Source organism: Ipomoea nil, unplaced genomic scaffold (genome assembly GCF_001879475.1).
Source record: "Ipomoea nil cultivar Tokyo-kokei standard unplaced genomic scaffold, Asagao_1.1 scaffold3314, whole genome shotgun sequence".
NCBI lineage: Eukaryota > Viridiplantae > Streptophyta > Magnoliopsida > Solanales > Convolvulaceae > Ipomoea > Ipomoea nil.
In genome coordinates this window covers 6,834,642-6,858,985 of record NW_017619742.1, presented here as the reverse complement: position 1 = coordinate 6,858,985, position 24,344 = coordinate 6,834,642, and the positions used below count along the sequence as shown (strand labels likewise).

At 38.1% G+C, this 24,344-nt stretch overlaps 3 protein-coding genes across 3 annotated transcripts; 2 read left to right on the top strand and 1 right to left on the bottom strand.

Annotated features, from left to right (window-relative positions):
- Window positions 1–264: 264 nt before the first annotated feature.
- LOC109169479 (acanthoscurrin-1-like) lies at window positions 265–789 on the bottom strand. The gene has a single exon (XM_019318361.1). It carries the CDS (start codon window positions 787–789, stop codon window positions 265–267), a length of 525 nt encoding a protein of 174 aa, XP_019173906.1.
- A 5,272-nt stretch (window positions 790–6,061) lies between these two features.
- LOC109169501 (EG45-like domain containing protein) lies at window positions 6,062–7,096 on the top strand. Its single transcript, XM_019318375.1, has 3 exons — window positions 6,062–6,269; window positions 6,440–6,719; window positions 6,904–7,096. The coding sequence occupies exons 1-3, from the start codon at window positions 6,137–6,139 to the stop codon at window positions 6,908–6,910; spliced, it is 420 nt and encodes a 139-aa protein (XP_019173920.1). The 5' UTR covers window positions 6,062–6,136; the 3' UTR covers window positions 6,911–7,096.
- A 5,022-nt stretch (window positions 7,097–12,118) lies between these two features.
- Window positions 12,119–13,957, top strand: LOC109169478. Its single transcript, XM_019318360.1, has 2 exons — window positions 12,119–12,146; window positions 13,035–13,957. Exons 1-2 carry the CDS (start codon window positions 12,119–12,121, stop codon window positions 13,955–13,957), a joined length of 951 nt encoding a protein of 316 aa, XP_019173905.1.
- Window positions 13,958–24,344: the final 10,387 nt, after the last annotated feature.

The following is a 24,344-nucleotide window of genomic DNA, read 5'->3' as shown; positions in this document are numbered from 1 at the left end:
ACACAAATAAGAACAAACCCCTTTGAATCTCTGTTACCTGTACTCCACGTACCGGTTGCCAAACAGACGCCAGAACCTGCCTCATAAAGTCTAGCTTGATCATCTTCTGCATCAAAAACCGCCCGACAATCCTCCAAGTCTCCTCCTCCTCCTCCCCATCACCCTCTACCACCGCACCCCCACCTTCCGGCATAAACATCGCCCCTTCCTCCTCCATCAACGCCATCTCCGCCCATCTATCCGTCAACTCCGCCACACCCCCCACTACCCTTGATGCCGTGCAATTCCCCCATCCCCCCTCCCATGCCGATCCATGCTTCCTCTATTCCCTCCTCCACCCACACTGCCTACACCATCTCCATCTAAACTACCCACGCCACCCCCATGCACACCGCCTAGACCACCTGCCAACACACCTCCCCCACGCCTCATATTACTGCCACGTTCCTCCATGCTTCCTCTATTCCCTCCTCCACCCATACTGCCTACACCATCTCCATCTAAACTACCCACGCCACCCCCATGTACACCGCCTAGACCACCTGCCAACACACCTCCCCCACGCCTCAAGCTACTGCCACGTTCCCCCCCAACTTCCTGCCTTTCATTCGCACCGTAATCCCTCCCTTCTTGCCTCCAACTTGCATCTCGCCTAACATCCTGCCTAACTTCCTTCGTTCGGCGCAAATCAACCCCATTCGGCAACCCTCTTTCACGCAATTCCTCCATCTCGGCCAGCGTCGCATTACGTTGGTTGATCTCGCCATCCATAACAACATCATCGACCATCTTTCAGGGAGAAAAGAACCAAAATTGTCTGAAAACCTAGGAAAACCCTAGTAGATCTGCAAAAACCCTAGAGAGAATCTAGAGAGAGAATTACTTAATGGGGACATCCAATTAGGTGATAACCAAAATTATTCAAAATTATTCTTTCTTATATATATCATTTGTGATTAATTGTATGTAATATGATGAAATTTAGCCCACAGGCAATTTCGTTATATTTGTATAATTAATCAAGATGAAATACTGGACTACGGTCATAATTTATCCCACAGGCAATTATGTATCAGAATGTAGTTTAGTAGTTTTATCAGTGATGATAGAAATAAATCAATTTATTTACTTTATGGTTATTTGTAAATAATTTTAAATTCTATCATGAAGTTTAGTTGTATGATGTAAACTTTAGATCATATTTCTTAATTTGCCCACAGGGATTAAGAAAAGGAACATGATCTCTTAAGTTTTTTTATCATAATGATAGCAATGAATCTTATTGACTAAAACTTTAGCCTACAGGCAAGTTTTATGTCATTTGATTCTTCAACTCATTTGATAATGGTTTCATCATAAATAAATTTTTCAGTTGGATCTAATTGAGTAAAACTTTAGCCCACAGATAATTTTTATGTCACTAGATTCTTCTGGCTCTTTAGCAATTGTGAAAAATATTATCATAAGGGTTTCTTAATTGGATTTAATAGAATTAAAATTTTAGCCCACAGGCAAGTTTTATGTCAATAAATTTTTCAACCCATTAGATAACAATTTTATCACAATTCTTAGAATTTATAAATTTAGTTCAATTATAATTCTAAGTTTCATGGTTTGCATTGGCAAAACATGTTTTCAGTCACTTCCCAAAATTTAGCAACTTTTATTAATTGATCCACGAATCTTGCTCGGTTCTTCGGACTAACTGTAGTAAGTTACGTGATTTGACATACCTCTTGGATTCCAATAATGTTAAAATGTATCTTTTGAGCCAAATTCTAACTTGGTTTTGAAAGATGTATTTTGTTTTTTTTTTTAGTATGTCCAACTATGGTGGAGAAATATATCTTCATTATTTCGTTGGACTTTAATTGGAACAAAAAATTGATTATTTAGTATGTCCAACTAATGGTGGGGAATTATGTCTTCATTTGTTAGTTGGTCAATAAATCAATTATGAGTATGTATATTATTAAGTTCACTTTATTAATTTCGCTGAAGAATATTTTAATCAGTGGGAGTGATCATTTAGAAAAAGATCATTAAGATGCTCCACTAAAGTTTATGGATTTAATTGGATTCATACATCCTAAATTTGATTGTATGTCAAACAATAAGTCCAAAATATTCCACAAGTATTAATCTTGTATTTGTTCATATAAATTCATAAGTTGAAATTATTGAACATTTGGTTGTGCAATATATTTATGAAAATGTTGTAACCAAGGAATTTATTAGAACAAAAACATTTAATTTGTGGTGCACTGTTATTTAATAAATTCTTCAGAGTGATTAATAGAGTCTTTAGTTTCTTCAAAATTGATCCTGGGCCATTTCAATTGTAAGGCTCAAAACAATTTTGTGGGACATATAAGTAAGACTCATTATGTTCAGTTCATTTAAAATAAACATTGAAGTTATTTGGGAAGTTATGGTGTATGATTAAGATTCCAAATTTATGGACTTAGACGTTTGATTTATTGTCTAAGTTATTGGAATGCTTCTGTGACTTGACTATCTTTTGGCTATTTTTGATGAGTGGGAGTGACAGACGTGTCAACTTCAAGCTTTTAGCTGTTAGAGATAGTACTTAAAGTTAACTTATAAAGAAGTCATGGAATATAGTTAGCATTATGCTAACATGAAGAGATCTCTACTTAAGGCATGCTTATAAAGTTTTAGAGATCATACAGTGTACTCTTTTGTACAATTTGGATGCGTTTTCTCCTTCAGTTGTGCACATAATGTATTTTGAGAAACATCCCTTAAGGTACCGAGAATAAACATAGGGTTTGTTCATTAAGGACCTAAGTTGGAGAATTAAAATGCATGTGACCATAATTGATACTACTCTGATTAAATAGAGGACATATCACTATGATTCGTGTGTTTTGTTCTTTCACTTCTTTGATGATGGTTGTGCTAGTACTTACACCAAGTGGGAGAATGTAAGCTTTTCCCTAATAATATATATTATATATTATATATTAGGGCCTTAATTAAGTGGTGCAAGTTGACTAGGCTTATTAAGTGGTCTGGTTGGACTTAATAACTAGTAGTTGTTAGTCAACCAGACTCTGTGCCTAATATAATCCTGGATTGATGGGATACAGGGTGATGGATGTTAGCACATTCAGTTACGATACCCAGACTGCTCAGTAGACACCAATACACCATCTAGGGTTCTGAGTCAGGTCTGAGGCAAAACATGGCTAACGGACTACCGTTAAGAGGCAACACAACACGAACATCAACTATGGCTGGAGATCAGCACGGCTACGCTTTCGCTATCATACGAGGTCAGGTTTCTCGTATACTATGGTTTATTATAGTTAGACTATTTAGATCTAACATTGTATGCATATATCATAGCTAAGTTTGTTTACATCTGCCAAAGGAGAACTGCTTGATTCAGTGTTGACAGATAAAGAAAGCAACTTCATCTTCATGACATTATAAATGTACAATAGAAAGTGTGTATCTTCATGGCCGGCCCAGTGTCGAACAGATTGCAGATATATATACCAAAATCTCGTTGAAGCCACAGAATATCCTTATCTGCTCCATGCATCACCTTTCTTTTGGTTGGATCTTTAAAAATTTCTCTTAGATAAGGACCAACATAAATGCGAAGTTTCAGTGTGTCAATGACAGAATCTGCGGTCAGGGCCGTAGCCAGAAATTCGGTTGAGGGGGCCGAAAAAATACAGACGGATTCAGAAAATTTTTCCAGTAAAGGCGAAACATTAAAACAAAAGAGATAGTTTAAAAATAAATAAATAAATTACCTAAGAAATATAGTTGTAAATATTGTTGGATATGGACGAAAAATAAAACACATCAAAACTTTATTAAAATATTCATAACAAAATATGAAACATAATTAATTTGAATAGAAGACACATTATAAATTATACATCTCATTATTTACCTAAGAAATATAATTGTAAATATTGTTGGATATGAACGAAAAATAAAACACATCGAATTTTTTATTAATTTGATAAAATAATTTGAATAGAAATCACATTATAAATTATACATCTCATTATTAATATAAAAGAATGTTATATATATATATATATGTGTGTGTGTGTGTGTGTGTATTAAATACACAAAAAGCTATTAAAAACTAATTGTTGATACCAAGATTTGAACCCTCAACCTTTACTATTTTCAGAAATATGCTCTACCAATTATTCTAACTCACTTCTAGTTAATATTTAATAGTTTTTTTTATACTAATACTAAAACCTGTACTATATATACATATATACATACAATTATACAAAAACTGTATACGGGGTGGGGTGAGCTGCCCCCCTCTGGCTCCGTCCCTGTCGACTGCAGTTCTAGTAGATATTTGCACAAGGCATGTAATTCCTAAAACAGGATCGATATTGATTACACTCCAAATCAACTGCAAACTCATCCACTCCTTGCGACTTAACCACTAACTCCGATCCTTCAGATCGTTGAGCTGCTCCACTAGTTTAAATGGAGTGTGATCTAAAGAATGAGGTTTGACGGGGTCGGAGGCAGCAGCAGTGTCAACAAAGTCGAGGGAAGAAAAATTCTCCAGGGGATGTATGAAACCTGGACTCATCCTCACTTGTCTCCAACCACACATGTTCGAACGCCTCGTTCAAGTTGTTCACAATGTATGCATGCCTTTTGGAAGTGCTCTGAAGAAGAGCAAGTTTTTAGTTCGCTGCTCTTTTCCGGTGTGGTTTTTTCATCAGCTGTTTTTGAGGCGCAATTAAATAAGATAGGAAATGGTCTTCTCATGCAAAATTCCATCTATGCCCTCCATTTAAACAGACTTCTAACGCCTAATTGAACGGAGGACCAAAACAGTTAACAATTTCAAAGACTGAGGACTTAATTGGACAAGAAAAATTGTCGAGGATCAAATTGGTAATTTCACAATAGTCGAGGGACCATTTCGATAATTTACTCTTTTGTATATGTATGTTGGATGTGTAGTTTGAGAATTATATATGGAGTCTCTAGAAAAGGTAAAAAGTGAAGAAGATTACGGATAAGCCATAGGTGCAGTGGGTAGAAGCAATAGAAAATTAAAGTTGCAAAAATCCATTAACAGCCACGAAAGCTCAATGTAAAAGCTAGGCATGGCATGCACTAGAAGCTTGCAACTGATGATAAAGAAAGGAACTCAAAAGTCAAGCAAAACATAGGCCACATACATACACCAATCTAAAAGCAAATTAAAGAGATAACTCTTGTCTTTCAAGTTTCATGAAAAGGACCAAAAAAAAAAAAAAAAAAACTAGATTACACATTGTATTGAACCTCAATTTCAATTGTTGTTGTTGTACAATAGTGCGCATTATATATCAAGTGTATTTTTTACGAGACAAATCTTATTACTTGACGTGAAGTTGTATAATTTAATGTGTTATTGATCAGTAGTCAACAAAAGACGCTGCTCTTTCTATTTTCTTTGTCCACCTCTTTATGGTTTTGAGTTTGGTGTGGTTGTTGGTGAAGTTATTGTGCAAAAATGATCATAAATTGTTTTAAATGTTAAGGTGCTGATTCGCCGTTGCACCAAGTTTGCTACATATAAATCTTGAGTTTGTATCACGTCGGCTATAAATCTAAAGCGGGCTTATTGGGTTGCATCCAATATAATGAAAAAAAGTACCATGTCAATCAGCACTGTAGATTAGATTTTCTCTATGAATGGACTAGTCCTGATACAAATTCAAAGTTTTTATCAAAATTTTTAAGTTCCACCCAATATAAAAAAAAACATCGATGTTGATCAGCACTTGGACTTTCCGTATTTGTATAGGGTTGTTTGTTGAGCTTTTATTGTTAGGTGCAGTGTAAACTATATTGGATGAATAGAATATTATTTTTGTGGACTGCGTGGTGGCCATCAAAATAGTAGAAATACACACATGCTATATACTCCACTACGTACCACTTCTAACGTTTCCACATTGTAAAACCGAAAGAGGACAAAACCTTAACAACTATATAAAGGTGGTACATATATGCAAACCAATTAATTCATTCTAAAACCAACAAAACTGTCGTTTCGTTTCTTCTCCCTTTCTCCATAGCCAGCCACCTTTAACTTTACTGTTTGCTCGCTTGTCAATCATTCATGGAGGCGGCCATCTACCTTCAAGTTATCAGAATCACTGTTATAGTTTTATTAGCCTTATTCTCTCCGAAACCAAACCTAGTTGTCCTCGGAGACATAGGCACAGCAACATCTTATAATCCCCCATATTCACGTAATTAATTATTCTCTAATTCTTCTTCTTCTTACTATTAATTATGGATGATTATTTGTTTAAATTAGTTTATTACTATTATTTTGAAATACTTATGATCGGCACGGGATTTGAGTCTATGACCACTCATCTATTTAGTTGGTTGTTATATATATATATATACTTTGCAGCGACTAGATGTAACGGGAATAGGGTGGATCAGTTCCCGGCGGGGAATCTATTCGTGGCGGTGAGCGAGGGGCTGTGGGATAACGGGGCGGCATGCGGGCGGCGGTACAGGCTGAGCTGCCTTAGCGGTAACAACCGGCCATGCAAGGGCGACGCCATAGACGTCAGGGTGGTGGATTTTTGCTCAAAAAGGCCATGCCCTTCCACTATACTTTTGTCCAAAGATGCTTTTTCTCAAATCTCTCATTCTCCCCATGCCAAAATCAACATCGAATACATAGAGTACGCATAATATTTTCACTTATTATATAGAAAAATTTCTAAAATATTTTTCACTACTCTTTCTTTTTGTACCTAGTGCAATTAACAAATATCGATACTAACCAGCATTATAAACTTTAAAAGTGAAAATAGCTATGCGCAATTAGTTAATATGTGTTTAATTTGCTGCTGATGGATTTTGCAGGATTTAGCTGCTGATGAATTGGAAGATTAATGCCGCAGTTCGGATTCTACGTTAAAGAATTTGACTAAAGTAGAATTATTGTCCTTAGAATATGGAGCTATATTATGGTAGCCAATTTAGTACTATACTTAATTAGGTAGATAGGTTTCGTATTGTCTTAATACAATGATAAGTTTATCGCATTGAAACCAAATGACTCGTACAAACGTGCATGTAATGGAGGTGTATTGTAACGTAACGTCCACTTTGATGATCATCCTAGCTAGAAATAACACATACAAATGCAACAATATAATGACCTACATGTGTATTCCTCAAGACCATGCATGCTCTATACAAATAATAATGTGACATACATATATATATATATATATATATATATACACACACACACACACACACACACATATATATATAGAGAATAATGAACAACATGCACCCAAAGAAGGAACAATATGCATGCACCGAAAGAAGTAAAATAATGCACCCAAAGAAAAAAGTAAATATGCACTCGAAGAGACAAAACATGCACTCAAAGAAGGAACAATATGCACTCAAAGAAGGAATAATATGCACGCAACCAAGGAAAATAATGCACCCAAAGAAAATAAACTTACTTACACTAAATTACCATAATGCCACCGCATTTTTTTAGAATTTTTTCTTCATTCTGGACGCTAGATCTAGATGAAATCAATGGTTGAGATTTAATCTCATTTTTCACCTAAGACATTTTTGGCATCTGATATCTTTTCTATATATATGGAGAAGATTGCATGCAAAGGAACTCACATGTGAAAAAATGGAGTGAGATTTAAACCGTTGATCTAATCTAAATCAACGGTCGATAATAAAGAAACTTTAAAAAGAAAAAAAAAAAAAAAAACAAACAAACAAACCCTAGCTTCCAGGAAGTTGAATTCTTCAATCGCAAGCTTGAAGGTGAGGAACACTTTTGTAACTCGCTGAAATTATATTACTAATTACTAATATAATAATAGTCTGAAGATCAAATTCAACCATTACTATTACTTAATGAAATGATACACACGCTAAAGTTATGCATCTTGTATCTTCTTTTAAGTTTCAAAGTTATGTACATTAAGTTCAATGTTATGCACCTAATGTTGAAAGTTATGCGCCGTTAGTTCCAAATTAAAGTGATGCACCTGAAGAGTCAAAGTTACTCACACTAAAGCCGCAACAAATTAAATAAGTTATGCACCTGATTAAAATTTATGTATTCGTAGGCTAAACTCTATGCACCCCAAGGTGCAAAGTTATTTATATTAAAGTTATGCATCCAATGGTCTAAAGTTATGCACCCAATGGTCTAAAGTTATACACTTGAAGAAAGAAAAATGATGCACTCGATCGAAGAAGGGAAATACTGTACCATCTTTTGAGGAACTAATAAAGTAAACATGCACTCGAAGATAAACTATACACTCAAAGAAGGAACAATATGCACTCGAAGAAGGAACAATATGCACCCAAATAAAATAAAATAAAATAAATCTGAACTTACATAAAATAACTATAATGCCACTACACTTTAAAAAGAAAAAAAAAAATCTTCATTCTGAACGATTGATCTAGACAAAATCAATGATTGAGATTTAACCCCATATATATATATATATATATATATATATATATATATATATATATATATATATATATATATATATATATATATATATATATATGTGTGTATGTATGTATGTATGTATGTATGTATGTATGTATGTACGTATGTATGTATGTATGTATGTGCGCGCGCGCATGCATGCATTTATAATCCATACGTTTGTATTTGAATATAATTCTCTCTCTCTCTCTCTCTCTCTATATATATATATATATATATATATATATATATATATATATATATATATATATATATATCGTTTGAATTCTTCTACTTATCAATTTAACAACCGTCATTAACAAGTAGCTTAGCTCCATTATATTAAACCATGCACTAATTTAAGTCCATCACTTCCATCCCCAAAGTGGCAAAATAAAGTGGATGATGTTGTGCTATATACCCACTATGTGAATGGTTGACCATCTTTATTAATTTCAATTCGCAGATCTATACGTAAATTAAAGCTAAGGCGAATTATTAGCAGCCTTAATAATTAGTATTTAGGTTGTCCCGGTCCACCTTAATTTAGTTGATAAAAATTTTCACTTAAAATTTACTTTCAACAACAGGGTGGAATTTGATTCTTGACATGCACAAATATTGAAAATTTAGATTTGAGATAAAATCTTTGTGTACAGAAATTTGTAATTTAGTGTTGAGTATCGAAATTAAATTGACTCGATTTATCTTTTTATGAGTCTGGTCGATGAGCCTCGATTACTAAGGTCAAAATAAGCAATCTAGCTCGCAGCTACCTCGCGTGATGATGAGTTGACCACAATATATGTTGTCGCTAATCATGTCCGACACCACCCACGGCCATAATGTTCCAAAACTTTATCATTCACTTTCTCTTTGACTTTAATAGTGTAATAATTTAATTCATGATTGTGTTATTTTAAAAAAACAATGTTCAACTGAATTTATTTCGAAATATAATTTTGAGATCTTATTTAATTTGCTCAATCAGTCAAGTAGTATTTTGTTGTGTAGTTTTTAATTATATCATTTTACGGGAAAGACTTCACTACAATTACTCTCCAGTCTTATTTTATCTGTTATATTTACTATTCACGGATCAAATTAATTCTTTATTTTTTGTTTATTTTCTTTAATATTTTTTACTTATTTTTAAATTAAAGTTAACTTTTTTTGTGTTTATAGTATTTAATGTATTTTTTAAATATATAAATTTTGTATATTAATACTAAACTTAATATTATGAAAATTCAAATTAAAAATAACCTTAGTCAAACCTCGTTAACATAACCAGACACATAAAATGGGACATATGAAATATTAATTTTACGTTTGGTTCTTGACTATTAATGTACATTTGTAGTCTTTTAATTTATTTATTTTTTTCAAACCAAACCAAGTTTAATCTAAAGACTACAATGTCTTTATATTAATAAGGGTGAAAGCAAGGGTATCTCATTAATTTTGAAAGAAATTTTATGAATTTGTAAATGAGAAATCGATGAAAAGTGATCAAATGAAAACTTGAGCATAAAATAATTCATCTTACTCCGATGTCTTTTTTTTTTTTTTTTTTTTTTTTTTTTTTTTTTTTTGTGAAAAATAAAATAAAGAGGCTTTATTTATTATATTTATTTTGAGTACTGCATTGTTGATACAATTAATCTAACACATAACTCAAACACTTCCACTCAAGTTAACACCTACATGATGAGTCTTGGAAACAATGATTCGGGATCGAGTCTTATTTGCGGCAGTGCTCCAAGTGATGAGGACTCCTAAATGAAGGTCGATTTACATCCTTCCAGATGCGAATTCAGCCTTTTGGAAACAACCTATATATAAAGTACTTTTTTTTTTTAATACCAATACCATTTTTTTTTCTAACCCCATCAATTGATATTACCAAAATATATGATCAGCTTTTTAATTTTATATTAAAAAATACATAAAATAAGAGATATCGGAAAAATTTTCATAATTTCAAATACAATAAATAATTAATATATAGTGTTGTCAACATTCATCCCTCATAGTGGAGGGGAGGGGAGGGGAAGGGTAATCTTCCAAGTTCCAAGCCCCCTATCTCCCCAATCGTTATGCCTTGGACCCGTGTCCAGCATGCTTGCTGGACACGGGTAACAGTGCCGTTAGGCACTGTTATCTTTTTTTTTTTTTTTTTTTTTTTTTTTTTTTTAATTTCAGATCACTTTGTTATAGAAGTATATGTTCATAATTTTATTACTATATGTTAATCACTATACATTCATAACTCCATAACTGTACGTTCATAACTCTATAACTGTACATTCATAACTCTATAATTGTACATTCATAACGTCATAACTGTACATTCATAACTCCATAATTGTACATTCATAATTTTCGAAGCTCTATGTTCACAATTTTAGAGCTCTATGTTCATAATTTTATCACTATATGTTCATAATTGTAAGTTCATAATGTTAGAGCTCTTTGTTCATAATTCGATCAATAACTGTACATTCATAATTCCATAACTGTAGATTCATAATCTCATAACTGTAGATTCATAACTCCATAACTGTAGATTCATAACTCTATAACTGTACATTCATAATCTTCGAAGCTCTATATTCACAATTTTAAAGCTCCATGGTCATAATTTTATCACTATATATGTTCATAATTGTAAGTTCATAATGTTAGAGCTCTGTGTTCATAATTTCATAATTGCATAACTGTACATTCATAACGGCATAACTGTACATTCATAATCAAAAAAAAAAAAATAACGCCGTTAACGGCAAAACGCGCGCGATTTTTTTTTTTTTTAACTAAACGACACGTTTTTTTTTAAAAACGATGTCATTTTGGGCCCGTGTCCACAATTCATTGTGGACACGGGTCCAGGGCATAATTTGCCCTATCTCCCCCCACCCTCCAAGCTTTTCTGAATAATAAAAAAGTAATTTCTTGATCGGCTCATAGATTAGAAGTCACCATATAATATATAAATTGCGCACTTTAGGAATGTAGACTTCATCAGACGAGAGCTATGTAAGTGCACTTAACACTTCAATTGAATTAGATTCCGTGAGGATCTAAACCTCTGCCAAGTACATCGATCAACGTCATACAAAGTTTTATTTATTATTTTTTGAGTTTATAAGTGGTAGTTCACTTTTTATTTATTTATTTATTTATTTATTTATTTATCCACATTTGGTTCTAGTATTATTGTGGTAGGATCATTTTTGACCCTCCGTCAACAAAATCGTTTAAATGTTGTTAAATACAAAGACATTCTAATCATTTTTATACAAAGTGAGCTGATCCCACTATATTTTTATGTTTATTTTTTTTGAAAAAATCTGTAATTGAAGACCGAAATGCTTTTGTATTTAACGGCATTAAAAATGTTTTAATTTGTTGATAGATGACAAAAAATAGTCATGCCAAAAATAATAATAGGACCAAATGTGGATGTTCTAAAAAAAAAAAAAAAAAAAAAAAAAAAAAAAAAAAAAAAACAAAGACTAAAAGTGGACTACCACCTATAAATCTAGGACCAAAAATGGAATTAACTCTTATTTTTTTAATGGCATGAGAAACCTGCAGCTACTATCCGAAGGTATGCAATATGTAAACTTAACGAGTAGAGATAAACCGCACTAGAAAGACATTATATTGTGCGACAATCCCAACTGAGAGTAGGGATGTGCACAATTCGGTGAAAGATCGGTTAACTGACCAAACTCGGTTAACCATTTTTTAACCGAAATATTACAATTCGGTTAATGATTAATTTGTTTAAGAATTTAGATTAATGGTTAATTTGGTTCGAAAGTGTCGATTAACCGAATTGCGTGTGTATATATATGTTTTTTATTTTTGTTGTTTTTAAATTATAGCGTGGACCTACAGTCACTACTCGATGGTATGTAATGAGTAAACTTTGCAAGGAGAGATAAATCACACTAGGAAGAGTGGAAGACCTTGTATAGGAGGTAAATCGAATTAGGAAGGCTTTGTGCAATGGGCCCAATTGAATCGAATTCGTGACCTACTCGACCACCCCTACACAAACGAAAGGAGAATAATATAATATGCCAATCACTTAGGGCATCGGTGAGAATTTTGGTGTGATTTTTGAGGAGTTTTTGTATGTGTGATTAAGAAAGAGAAAATGGAGGAGGTGGTAAAACAACGAAAAAAAAAAAATGAAATGTCAGCAGAAGAAAAAAGAAAAAAAAAAAAGAATGTGAAACACGCCTAGCGGGCCTTTCACCCGAAAAGGCGGAGAAGCTTTAAAAATGAGTAGGATCCACAATTTCTACAAAATCTCAAGTTCTCCTGCAACACACACATTTCTTCTTATTAGGACTATGTTATCCATATTAGACTAGGAGTATATTATTCGTGTTAGACTAGAATTCTATCTAGTACCTATATATTCGCTCTCTATACTCTCAGACATTATGATTGAATACAACACAATTATATTCTCATCTGGTATCAGCTTCCAGGTTTTTTCTAATAGAAGGTCTCGGTCTCCCTGATGATGGCTCTATTCGATCTTCTGAACGGACCGTTACCGAGACTTCCCCTATGACCACCAGCAATAGCCTCTCATCGGCTCATCACTTTGTTTCTTTAAAGCTGACCTCTTTTGGCGGACACGGCTCATCGGCTCATCTCTTTTGGCGGACACAGATGCTACCGTTTCTTGAAGGTCAAGGTCTTCTCGGCTTCATCGATGGTAGTCTACAATACTCGGTCACAGCGTTGGCCGACGCCTCTACCTCGACTGTCGACAGTCTCACGGCAGCGAGTGAACTCGTCGCTCGGCAGGTAGCTTGGAAGAGACAAGACAAGGCTATTTTGTCCCTCTTAATTTCGTCTCTTTCGGAGGAGACGATGCGGTTCGCCGTTGGTCGGTCTACTTCCCGGCAACTCTGGCTCACCATCGAACAATCTCTTGCCTCTTCCTCGCGTTCTCGGGCATTGCGAATATTCGGTGAATTGCAAGCCCTTCGGACAGGTGATTCTTCCATCGCAGATTATATTGGTCGTGCACAGTTGTTGGTTGATGATTTGGCTTTTGCCAGTCGTGATGTTACGTTAGACGACCATAACCTATACGTCTTCCGTGGCTTGCGATCTGAGTTTCGTCCACTTGTAGCAACCCTAGCTCGGGGTGCTGCGGTTCCGCTTGCAGAGGTGGCGGATTTCTTGGTGTCACAAGAGTGGATCTGCGCTGTCGATGGAGACGGCGGGGTACCGCCGGTTGCAATGGTTGCTGGCCGAGGCGGTGTGGCCCCCAGCCACGGTGGTCGTGGCAACGCGACACAGCAACACGATCGCGGTCGAGGATCGGGCAGCAGCAGACGCTGGCGTGGCTCGGGCACGGGTCCTCGGTGCCAAATATGCAACAAACAATGACACAGGGCTCTCTCGTGTTAGCATCGTTACTCCACCTCCCCGGCTCCTCAGGAGAATGTGGCTGTCTCTAGTGAAAATGGTGATCACACTGGTCCACATGAGTGGTTCCCAGACACTGGTGCTACAAATCATGCTACACCTGATTCGTCCTTGATGACTTCCGCAACAAGTTATGATGGCCCGAAAACTTTGCGCGTCAGCAGTGGTACAAGTTTGGCTATTGTTAATGTTGGTTCTGCTTCGTTAGCCACTAATTCTAGATCATTTACATTGCGTGATGTTTTGCATGTCCCTGGTCTCTCTAGTTCATTATTATCTGTTCAGCGTTTTGCCAAAGATAATAATGTTTTCTTTGAGTTTCACCCTCTTTGTTTCTTTGTGAATGACACTTTGACCAAGAAAGTCCTTTTTAAAGGGCATGTGTCCGGAGGTCTCTATTCCTGGCCTGCGTCTTCTCCTGCTCCAGCTGCTTTTGTTGCTGCACGCTCGTCCTTCGTTTGGCACATGCGGTTGGGGCATCCGCACTCTCGAGTGTTACGCAAAATTTTAGAGTCTTCCTCTGTTAGTACATTTAATTCGAAAGATCTTCCCAATGTTTGTTCCTCTTGTCAATTGGAAAAATCATCTCGTTTTCCATTATCTTGTGTTGAAACTACTAGTACACAACCTTTAGAATTAATATATTCTGATATTTGGGTGATAGTACTAATTCCCGCTCCTATAGGATGTGGAATGTATGTATATAGATCATGTGTATATAATGTATAAGCAACACATAATAGACAAGAAGATATAGAAGAATGGGTCCTTTATTAATGGTGTTCTTCTTGTTCTTTGTAGAGGGAAAAGGGAGACCTATATGTGTAGAAAGAGAGGGAGTTCGTAGAGAGGATCCCTTAACTAAGAGGGCCAAAGGCCCTTTTATAGGGTCAAGGAGGTGATGGGTTTGACCCATCCCGGATTTGACTCGTCACCTTTGACCCCGACCCACAGAGTGAAACCCGAACCGCTTGACCCCGACCCGACTACAAAAGGGAACACGGACCCGGGGTATATAACCTATCATGAAGCCCCCCTCCCCCCCCCCCCCCAGCCCGTGTTTTGACGACGAGTTAGCGAGGAAGGGTTCGGGCTGGAAAAATTTGGTTACACGATCCGTGACATGTGCCGGTTGCCTCATTAAAAACCTTAGGCTGATAAAAAACCTAGTGGGAAAAAATTTAGCCCAGGAAAAAAGAGCACAACATTAAGCGCAGTCTGGTGGACCAAAAGGGAGCGCCTGACCTTAATGGTCGGACTTGCAACGCAATTTGCGAGATCACACTTTGTCGATTTTAACGACCGGACTGGTGAGTATGACCGGGAGGTTGATTTGATTGCGATCTGAAGATCTATTTTACCAATTACTGGATTGGATTTGTTTTACGATTTGCGGATCGAACCTTTGCGTGGAAAAAGAAATCAACCGGCACCGTTTCTTAGGGATTGGCTTGTAGCGATCGGGAGATTGGATTTGCAAGGAAAGCTGCTAACTACTCGATCGCGTGGATTGCAAGCAAGAACGCTTTACCTGCTTTACTCGGGTCGATTAGTTGCGACTAGTTTGAGCTCGGTCAAACTTTGATCTAAAACGCTCGAGTAAGAAGATCGCTCTTAATCGTTTTGCGTTTGGTTGGTTCTGATTATTGCACTAATCACTTTGATTTGGTTTTGAAAACTACGAGTTACTCGACCGGGCGCTTTTCCCCTTTTCAAACTCGGTTTACGAATTGAAGGTCCTGGGCGGAGGGACGCTAAGGGACCCGATGGTCCAACGATAGCGAGACACGTTTCGAAAACGACAACCAACTAAACGGGGAATGTGCTCCCTTTTACGTGTCAATTTATGGACCGGGAGCTCCCAAGCGACGGGGTTGCTAAGAGAACCGAAATTCAGTCAACCCAAGAAACGTTTCGGCAAAACGAGCTAAGTTGGTCTACTCGGGCGACTGCGATTCGACCGAAGAGCGATGTAAGCGTTTTGGTAAACACGATTTGACCGATCCACCTGGGAAAACTAAAAAGCGAACAAGCTACTCTACCGATGCAGCCCCCCACTCCCTTAGGTGTGAGAATTGTCAACATAAGGGAGTAAACACGACGGGTTACTGAGTTCGCTTTACTAACTTTGATCGCGATCAAAAAATGACCCGACCGGGTCCGCGGTGCGAGTGCACCAGGCTATACCCACAACGTCGACGATCGGGAAATGATCCGACTGAGCTTAAAAGTGTTGGTGCACTATCGGTCGACTTGCTTAATTTATAGGACTTTTGGAATTTTACGAATTTTGAACTGATCGATTGAGTGATCGGACCTCTAGTCGAGTAGAGGGTTTACGGGCTACCGATCAAGTGATCGGGTTTCTAATGAGATCGAGTGAAAAATCTCTAACTCGTAGGTCTCGAAGCCGAGATACGATCTCGGCTAACTAGACCGGTGGTGGCAAGGCCAACCTAACCGGTCTAAGAAGTGCCTACCTCATAGGGCTTAAAGCCGAGATACGATCTCTGGCTAATAGTTCGGTGGTGGCAATGCCAACCTAACCGATCGTAGAGTGCCAGTGGTGGCGAGGCCAACCTAACTGGTCTTAAAACGCCGGTGGTGGCAAAGCCAACCTAACTGGTCTTTAGAACGCCGAAGGTGGCAATGCCGACCTATCCGGTCTCAAAGTGCCAGTGGTGGCGAGGCCACTCTAACTGGTCTTTTAAAATGTCTAACTTGTAGGGCTTGAAACTGAGATGTGATCTCGAACTGACCAAGTCGGTGGTGGCAATGCCGACCTAACCGGACTTGGAAATCTAACTGGAACTAAAGCTATAGGAACCTTGTCTGCTTCAATCTTGGTGTGGTGGAAGTTTAAGCGACATTACTAGTCGTCGGGCTATCTCCGTCACTGGTGTTACCGGACAAGTTTAAGCGACATTGTGGTCGTCGAGATTTCGCCCTCATCGGTTGGGACAGGAAAAATTCTCACCGGTGTTACCGGTCAAGTTTAAGCGACGTTGTGGTCGTCGGGCTTTCGCCCTCATCGGTTGGGGCCGGAAAAATTCTCACCGGTGTTACCGGTCAAGTTTAAGCGACGTTGTGGTCGTCGGGCTTTCGCCCTCATCGGTTGGGGCCGGAAAAATTCTCACCGGTGTTACCGGTCAAGTTTAAGCGACGTTGTGGTCGTCGGGCTTTCGCCCTCATCGGTTGGGGCCGGAAAAGTTTAACGACATTGCGGTCGTAAGTCGGAGGTGGCGTGACAGACCTGTCCGAGCTTAGGGTGCCGGTGGTGGAAATACCAACCTAACCGGACTTATTACATTTAACTTTGACTATTCTACTTTACATACGAACATATAGCCTATACAATTTGCTAGAACTATGCTACGCACAAGTTATAATAGAACTTACAATTTAAAGTTACAATTGAAATTTTCAACTTGCAAAAATTGGCTCAACAGTCCTTTATTTTGCTCTTGCATATTCTAATGTCATGTAGCCTGCTTTTGAGGGGTCCAAGGCCACCACCCACTATTGGCCAATCACAGTCCATGCAATTTTCTTGATTCTGCAAAGAATGACACCGCACTCCACCGCCCACACATCCACTAATTGTTCCTTGATTTTGCTGGGCATGCACCACCTCCCACCTTCTGCTTTCTGTTCGCTACGCCAACCCGCCGGAGGAGAGGAACTCGCCGGAGGGAAACTGGGACGTCGCCGGAGAACGAGTTGGAGGAGAAGTGTGGTCTGGGATGCGGAGGCCGGAGTGACTGAGAGAGCCTGGCCCGTACGCACACGTCCGACAAGCACGGAGGGTAACCAGAGCTTCTTGGACTTAGAACAGAATTCCCAGAAGTGATCTTTGGAGGATGGGACCCACATGCTAGGTTCAGAGATGAACAAAAAGTCAATTAAGAGAGATAGATCATCTTCATCACCTGGGCTGCATGTGGTCGATCGGACACTAGGAAGGCACATGGCGACGCAGCTTCATCTCCGGCAAGCAGTGTGCACGGTGATGGTGATCGACGAAGTAGATAATGGAGGAATGATGGAGACGGGTGGTGGAGCTGGAATCTTCGGCGGTGATGCGAGTGGTGGTTGCATGCCGACAGAATGGTGGTGCCGCGAAAATTGTTGGCGGCGATTGTCTGTGATCTGCTGCAACCATAGCGGGGTCTTCGATGCCATTGGATTTTAGGTGATCTTTGAGTGTAATTAATGCTGGAAAGTGAGAAGAGGTAGCCGAATTGATCCTCCTGCACTGGTCTTCGTTTTCTCGCCTTTCTGCCGGTGGCTTGCGTTGGTGGACGGCGTGCATGGAATTTCCAGAAGCAGCGATGAAGCATGGTGATGGTGTCTTTGAAAATCAAGGTGATCCTGATGATGAAACTGGAATCTGCAAACTGGGAGCAAGGCCTGATGAACAAGTGGATCGGCTGCATGCAAAAGGGGATTTGGAAGCAAAATGGCCTCTACTGAATCCCTCAAATGATAAAGAGCAGAGAATATGAAACAAAAAGCATCATGGTTCAGCGGTTGGGGCGTTAGCCTTGCAATTCGAGCACTTGGGTTTGAATCTCCACCATTTCCAGAATCTTGCTATTGATTTTTCTTTGATTGCCGGAACGTAGCCTTATGCTTCGGTCCCCACAGACGGCGCCATTTGATAGTACTAATTTCTGCTCCTATAGGATGTAGAATGTATGTATATAGATCGTGTGTATATAATGTATAAGCAACACATAATAGACAAGAAGATATAGAAGAATAGGTCCTTTATTAATGGTGTTCTTCTTGTTCTTTGTAGAGGAAAAATGGAGAGCTATATGTGTAGAAAGAGAGGGAGTTCGTAGAGAGGATCCCTTAACTAAGAGGGCCAAAGGCCCTTTTATAGGGTCAAGGAGGTGATGGGTTTGACCCATCCCGGATTTGACTCGTCACCTTTGACCCCGACCCACAGAGCGAGACCCGAACCGCTTGACCCCGACTCGACTACAAATGGGAACGCGGACCCGGGGTATATAACCTATCATTGGGGTCCTGCGCCGTTACTTTCTGCGAATGGCTTTAAATATTTTGTGTTGTTTGTGGATGATTACACACGATATATATGGTATTATCCGATGCGTGCCAAATCTGAATTATATGGCATATTTGATAAGTTTCGGTCATTTGTTGAACATTCTTTTTCTCGCAAGATTATTTCTTTTCAATCTGATTTAGGGGGAGAATATAAGAAGCTTGGTTCCACCCTTTCTTCTCTAGGTATTCATCACAGACAGTCTTGTGCGTATACTCGTGAACAGAATGGATGGGTGGAGCGCAGGCATCGTCATGTTGTTGAGACAGGACTGTCCTTAATGGCTCAAGCATCTGTTCCTTCTCATTTCTAGGACTATGCTTTTGAGACTGCTGTCTATCTTATAAATAAAATGCTCACTCGTGTTTTGTCTGATGAGTCACCACACTTTCATTTGCATCGTTCTCCCCCATCCTACTCTTACTTGCGGGTATTTGGTTGTTTGTGTTTTCCTGTTTTGCGTCCATATTATCGAAATAAGCTACAGTTTCGTTTATCTCCTAGTGTTTTTCTGGGTTACCCCCCGTTTTATCGTGGCTATCGTTGTTTAGATACTAACACTAACAAGGTTTTCCACGTGCGGTTCGATGAGGTTGTGTTCCCTTTTATTTCTCTTATTGCCTCGCAAGTTTCTAAGCCACGGTCTGAACCGTGGGCCACCGCACCAGTTGTGACGAGTCAAAGGAATGATGTTTTAGCCACTCTTGTTGATAGCACTCGGCAAGTTGACGAGCCCATGTTGACTCCTGGCCATGATGATGATGTTGGTCATGAGCAGTCCGCATCGAGTGAGCGGACTGTCTCGGACCAGCAGGTTGAGCAGCGCGGTAGACCGCGCGGGCGTCCTCGGCGATCCACTCCGCCTCGTCGGTCGCATGGCATGGACACTCGTAGCTCAGGTCCGCATCAACATGTTGCCTTAACCACTACTTCCACCGTGGTGTCTGAGCCTACCTGTTACTCTCAGGCGGTCAAGTTTCCTGAGTGGCGTGATGCAATGGACGCAGAGTTCAATGCCTTGGTTCATAATTATACATGGCGTCTTGTTCCTTCTCAACCATGTATGAACGTTGTTGGTTGCAAGTGGGTTTTCAGAACCAAACGGAAAGTCGATAGTTCAATAGAACGTCATAAAGCACGGTTGGTGGCCAAGGGTTTTATTCAGGTTACTGGACAGGACTTTTTTGAGACATTTAGTCTTGTGGTTAAACCCACTACAGTACGTCTTCTCTTATCTTTAGTCGTATCGCGTGGGTGGTCTATTCGCCAGTTGGATATTCACAATGCTTTTTTGAATGGCGAGCTAGCTGAGACTGTTTACATGCGCCAGCCACCTGGTTATGAGGATCAGTCTTTAACTGATCATGTGTGTTTGCTTAAAAAATCTCTCTACGGTCTCAAACAGGCTCCGTGTGCATGGTTCACAAGGTTACATGATTTTCTAGTCTCTATGGGCTTTGCGCCCTCAAAGACTGATGTGTCTCTTTTTATCTATTCTCGTGATAACGTTCATCTTTATTTCTTGGTGTATGTTGATGACATTTTGATTATGGGGTCTGACTCAGACTGTGTTACTGCTCTTATTGATAAATTGGCACTTGAGTTTAAAAATTCGTGATATGGGTGTGCCTTCTTTCTTTTTGGGAATTGAAACCGTCCCGTTATCTGGTGGTATGCTTTTATCTCAACAACGGTACATGAAGGATATTCTCAAACGTGTTGGCATGGTGGACTGTAAGCCAGTGGTCACGCCTGTCTCTGCCGCGAAAACCGCCGACGATGTTGCCACTCCCTACGCCGATCTAACACAATACAAAAGTCTTGTTGGTGCTCTCCAATATCTTACGGTAACTCGTCCTGATCTGTCTTATGCTGTTAATCTCTTGTGTCAACATATGCATGCTCCCACTACTACGGAATGGGCCTCTCTAAAAAGAGTCATGCGATATATCAAAGGCACCCTGCATTTTGGTCTGCGTATTTATCGGTCTGCATCGATGGATATTCACGCCTATTCTGACTCAGACTGGGCTGGCGATCCGAATGATCGCAAGTCTACTAGTGGTTTTGCTGTGTTCTTGGGGAGTAATCTTATATCTTGGGTCTGTCGAAAACAACGGACAGTGGCACGTTCTTCAACTGAAGTAGAATACAAGGGTCTGGCTTATGTATCTGCTGAGGTTACATGGCCTCTGCTACACGAGATCAGCATCCCACTTGCGTCTCCTCCTCGACTATGGTGTGATAATTTGGGAGCTACTTACTTATGTGCCAATCCAGTGTTTCATGCACGCACGAAGCACATTGAGATTGATTATCATTTTGTTCGCGATAAAGTAGCCAAAAAGGAGTTGGATGTGCACTTTATTTCAACCAAAGATCAACTAGCAGATATCTTCACTAAGTCTCTTTCGTCTATCCGTTTTAATTCTCTCCGTGACAAGCTCAATGTTTTGGCTAGCCAACCTTGTGCTTGAGGGGGAGTATTAGGACTATGTTATCCATATTAGACTAGGACTATATTATTCGTGTTAGACTAGGATTCTATATAGTACCTATATATTCGCTCTCTGTACTCTCAGACATTATGATTGAATACAACACAATTATATTCTTATCCTTCTCTCTCTACCTTCAAGCTAAACAATTCTACTTAAAATACCGCGTAAAATCCCTTATTGGGGTTGCTCTTAAACTCTTAAAAAATATATTTGAATTTTCTTAAATGAAGTCTCAAAATTAGCTTGTCTGACACGGTTGAAAAACACAAACTTTTATCCAACGAGCTAGAAAATATACAATTTTCTACAACCAAAATAATAAAATATACAATTTTTTTTTTAAAATATCAGAAATAGGCCAAGGTTTCTAATTAAGGCAATATATATCGTGGACTAGGGTCCACATAGCATTGTAGATCTTGGATTAAAACGACGTTATTTTGACATTTAAACTTTAACAGATTCTGTAGTTTTTCATTTCTCATGTTTTAACACAAATTTTAATTTATTCTAGGCACATAATTAATACTCTTAAGGCACAAAATTTCATAAAACAAGATATACATACACATGTTACATATTTACTTATTCTCAATTCTGATTTGTGTAGATAATATATGTCCTATAGGCACATAATTTCATAATACAATACATAAATTCGTAAAATAAGACACACATTATGTTGTGTGATACAAAACTACCAATCTATTTCAGGTACAGAATTCATACGCTTAAGGTACAGAATTGCATAACATGATACACAAAAACGCATAACATAAGACACATACACATGTTTTATATTTGCTTTAGTTCAGGTACAGAATCCATACACTTAAAGTATAGAATTGCATCAGGAACTGTTCGGGTGAGTGGTGCACCGGTTTTACCTACGCCATTGGGTTTTGCTCACCCTTTGAGGCAGAAGCATGGGCGCTCTTGAAAGGAATCCTACTAACTATCGAAGGCGGACACTCCAAAGCAATCTTTGAATCCGACTCCAGCGAGGTGGTAAAATACATGATTGAATCTCGTCCCCCTCGCATCACAGCCCATAACATATTGGAGGCTTGCAAGAATGAGCTCAAAAAAATCGAGATATGGCAGGTTGTTGGAGTTCTTCGCGAACAGAACCAAGTAGCAGATTCTTTGGCAAAGATGTCCAGGAACTCACCGATGGGCTTACAGGTGTTCTCTAATCCCCCAGACACAATCAGAGGCTTACTTGAGGATAATCTTTCTGGTATCCCTACATGGCGTAGCGTTCATGATCATGCAAATAGAATGTAATCTCGGCTTCTTTGGGTTGTCCACCCTCCATTTGATATAAAAAAAAGGTATAGAATTGCATAACATGAGACACAGAAATGCATAACACAAGACACATACACATGCTTTACAGTTAAAAGAACACAACAAAACAAAACAAAACAAAACAAAAAACCTATAATGTGAATTGAACAACAAACGATCGTCGTCAAAATTAAAATTCAAAACTACGTCGTTTAAGACCAGGGTCCACGCTTGTGCACCCTGGTCCACGGTATAACGAGTGACTAATTAACATCTCTAATTTGAGTACTACGAAAAGGGAATCCAATAAGTTAAACTAAAACGTGGATATGTAATGTTACGTAATCTCCACAAAGGCACTAAATCAGATCATAGGACCCTAAAATGCAACTTTTTTTTTTTTTTTTTTTGGAACAAGATAAACATGTGTGTCGTCCATTGTTTTATAACATGCGATGATTGATTGAACTGATCTGATTTGAGGTTATCCGATCCTTAATTCAATTCACAATAATTACACGTGCAAAGCACTGTTTAGTGGGATCTTATGAAGGAGATAAAGCAAACAATTTGTTCCATTAATTAATTAATTAATTAATAATGGTTTAACTTTCAAGACCATGAACGTGTCATTATCCTCCTAAGCTAGCTCCAGTGCGCCATGCACTCATTACCTCATATCTGCACTGCATTTTATCTATCTAAATCTAAACAGTTTTATAATGAAAAAAAATGATAATATAATAAATCATGGTTAAGATGTTTCACTAAAGCAAACACCTTAAAAGCCTATTAATATGATCCTACATTGGCTCTATTAGAGTTTGTGAAATGATATTTAAGTTAATGTCTAGTCTTTACTCATAAATTGACTTTTGTAGTGGAGTTAAGGACTCGACTTAATTTCTAGGGCGGGAGAATCAGATTCAAACTAATTAATTTGATCACTTGAATTTATAGTGGGTTGATCAAAAGCACCATAGTCTGGCTGCTATGAAAGTGCACTTCAAATCAAATTATACTAAGTGCCTAAGTGGTAGTGATATAAGATTATTATTATTATACTTTTAAAAGTTTTTCATTTAATACAAAAAAAGTAGAAGAAGAAAAATGAAGAAAGAAGAAGAAAAGAGCGTGTTTATGTGTGTATATTGTTTTTCTTTTTTGTTGTTTTATTATAGATGAAAAAATTTAAATGTTTGTACGTTATGATGATTATATTTAAATTTGAAACTTTACTATAATTTAATCCAATTTTATTATCCAAAAAAATGCATAAATTTAAATAAAAGATGCAATATTTTTATTTTGTAAATATAAATGTAAATGTCTTTTCACATCATTTTGGGGAAAACCTTCTACACCCATCTTGTAAGTCATGTACATACTTAACCACAGAGTTCTTTGATTATTTGGTTGTCATATCGTTCTTAAAACCAATTAGTGATGAGTAGGTGGACATTAACCATTTAACCACATTCCT